Source organism: Bombina bombina, chromosome 7, assembly GCF_027579735.1.
Source record: "Bombina bombina isolate aBomBom1 chromosome 7, aBomBom1.pri, whole genome shotgun sequence".
Classification (NCBI taxonomy): Eukaryota; Metazoa; Chordata; class Amphibia; order Anura; family Bombinatoridae; genus Bombina; species Bombina bombina.
In genome coordinates, this window is record NC_069505.1 from 617,062,519 (window position 1) to 617,065,722 (window position 3,204).

The 3,204-nt window shown below is 38.9% G+C and overlaps 1 protein-coding gene across 1 annotated transcript; it reads left to right on the plus strand.

Annotated features, from left to right (window-relative positions):
- The first annotated feature begins 1,668 nt into the window (after positions 1 to 1,668).
- LOC128636726 (olfactory receptor 1G1-like) lies at positions 1,669 to 2,655 on the plus strand. The gene has a single exon (XM_053689710.1). The coding sequence runs from the start codon at positions 1,669 to 1,671 to the stop codon at positions 2,653 to 2,655; it is 987 nt and encodes a 328-aa protein (XP_053545685.1).
- Positions 2,656 to 3,204: the final 549 nt, after the last annotated feature.

The following is a 3,204-nucleotide window of genomic DNA, read 5'->3' on the forward strand; positions in this document are numbered from 1 at the left end:
GCGCCAAGAATGACGCAATAAATTGTAGCATTTTCAGCCCCCCGCGAGCCCACAGGGAAAAAAGTCAATTGAAAAATTTTAAAGGTAAGAAAAAAATATTTAATCATATGCATTATCCCAAATAATGAAACTGACTGTCTGAAATAAGGAATACTGATTATCCTGAATCATGGCAAATATAAGTTTAAACACATATATTTAGAACTTTACAAATAAAGTGCCCAACCATAGCTTAGAGTGTCATAATAAAATAAGACTTACTTACCCTAAGACACTCATCTACATATAGTAGATAGCCAAACCAGTACTGAAACGAGAATCAGTAGAGGTAATGGTACATAAGAGTATATCGTCGATCTGAAAAGGGAGGTAAGAGATGAATCTCTACGACCGATAACAGAGAACCTATGAAATAGATCCCCTAGAGGAAGACCATTGTATTCAAATAGGCAATACTCTCTTCACATCCCTCTGACATTCACTGCACTCTGAGAGGAAAACCGGGCTCCAGGCTGCTGCGAAGCGCATATCAACGTAGAATCTAGCACAAACTTACTTCACCCCCTCCATGGGAGGCAAAGTTTGTAAAACTGAATTGTGGGTGTGGTGAGGGGTGTATTTATAGGCATTTTGAGGTTTGGGAAACTTTGCCCCTCCTGGTAGGAATGTATATCCCATACGTCACTAGCTCATGGACTCTTGCTAATTACATGAAAGAAAGAGAGGGGAGAGAGAGCGCAAAAGAGAGGGGGAGAAAGAGCGCAAAAGAGAGGGGGGAGAGAGAGTGCAAAAGAGAGGGGGGAGAGAGAGCGCAAAAGAGAGGGGGGAGAGAGCACAAAAGAGGGGGGAGAGAGCGCAAAAGAGGGGGGAGAGAGAGCGCAAAAGAGGGGGGAGAGAGAGAGCGCAAAAGAGTTGGGAGAGAGCGCAAAAGAGAGGGGGGGAGAGAGCGCAAAAGATATGGGGAGAGAGAGCGCAAAAGAGATGGGGAGAGAGCACAAAAGAGATGGGAGAGAGAGCACAAAAGAGAGGGGGGAGAGAGGGGGGAGAGAGAGAGCGGAAAAGAGATGGGGGAGAGAGAGCGCAAAAGAGAGGGGGAGAGAGAGAGTGCAAAAGAGAGGGGGGAGAGCGCAAAAGAGAGGGGGAGAGCTCAAAAGAGAGGGGGAGAGAGAGAGCGCATAAGAGATGGGGGAGAGAGAGCTCAAAAGAGAGGGGGAGAGAAGGCAAAAGAGAGGGGGAGAGAGAGCAAAAGAACTGATTGTGCAATAATGAATGTCGACAGCGTATGTTGTCGGCATTTATCGATGTGCGGGGGACATGATATGCTACATCGTATCTTGTCTGCTCGCACTTTCATAAATCAGCCCTTATGTGTCTACTACGTGTGTTTTTTAAGCCAACATAATAAAGTTTCCTTAATTTTCCTACGGATTTGAGCCGGGCTGAAATTTGTTGATGTTAGTAAGAAAATTTGTCAAATAGTTTTAGAACACAGCGGTATCAATATAATTTAATAAATAATGAACTCCATCAATAAAAAAATATCTATATTATGAATGCATAATTTCTTTTTGTTCTACAAACTTAATAAACCAATAAAGATTCAGACACAAGTAACTGTAATATTTACATAATTCTTCAGGACAGAATGATAAAATAAATAACATCTCCATGACAAATAACCATTTATTTCTCCCTTTTACCAAAGGAAATATCCCAAGTGCAACTGTAACAAACAACACATCACTAACAGAGTTCTTCCTTGTGTCATTTTTGGCTTACACAAACAACCAAGCTGTAGTATGTACAGGAGTTTTTATCATGTATCTGCTGGCTGTGCTTGGTAACCTAATGATTACTACAGCTGTGTGCCTGGTGCCTCAACTTCATACACCAATGTATTTCTTCCTGTGCAATCTGTCAGTTGAAGACATTGTGTACGTCTCTACGGTTTTGCCAAAACTAATGGTCACCACTGTCACCAGAGATACCAGCATTTGTTTCTCAAGATGTATTGTACAGATGTTTTTATTTGCATCATGTGTTGTTGTAGAATTTTTATTATTAACTTCCATGGCTTATGACCGATATGTGGCTATATGTATTCCTCTGAATTATATACTCATTATGAACAAAATGGTGTGTATTCTTTTAGCCTTTTCCTCCTGGTTTCTTGGAGCCATGATGTCATTAATATTTACTTTGATGGTGACTAAGTTGACATTCTGTGACGTACAAGACATTAACCATTTCTTTTGTGATCCCCAAACTGTGATAAAGATCTCTTGCAGTGACACCACAGACATTATAATGTTTACAAGTATTGGTGGTGTTCTAGTGGGATGTTGTCCTTTTATATTTATCATAACCTCCTATATGTACATCATATCGACCATCCTGAAAATTCAGACCTCAGGAGGAAGAAGTAAGACATTCTCCAGCTGTTCCTCACATCTCATGGTTGTCATTTTATTTTATGGGACCTCTGTAAGTATGAACATGAAACCAAAGTCAGAAAATTCCCAGAACATAGATATAATTCTCTCCTTACTGTATATTGCTGTGGTTCCAGTGTTAAATCCTCTAGTCTACAGCTTAAGAAATAGAGAGGTTATGAAAGCCATGAAAAAATGTTTCACAAAAATCATTACATTTTAGAATGTCACATTTTTCATCTATTTTTATTGAGGTTTAATAAATAGGGTACAGTCAATACAAATTAACAATACATTTAAGACACACAACAGAATCATCACAAAGTTACTTATAACAAAGGTAAGTGATCTGACAGTAGTGCATATAATCATCCATTGATCAAACAAAACAAAACAAAAAACACTCAAGATCCTATTTGGTTAGAGTACTCTCTGAACGGGAAACCTCCCTGATTACTCAATGGACCACTATTGGATCTTCCAGTCAATAGGAAATAATATGGAAAAAAGGAGATATTCGACAAAACAAGAAAACAATTGATCGCTCTGTGTATTGGGAATAGAAAATGATGAAAACTAATTTTCTCATACTCACGACTAAACAATCAAGAAAAGACCCAGCATTAATATTAATATGCAAATCCAGTATACAAAGTTTTGGAGAGAAACTTTACTAGATTTTTCTTGTATAAGGGCAACTGAAAAGTACCCGTATATCAACTTTACCTAATAGAAAGCTGTCTGGATAACTGATTTGGTCATATAGTTTCAA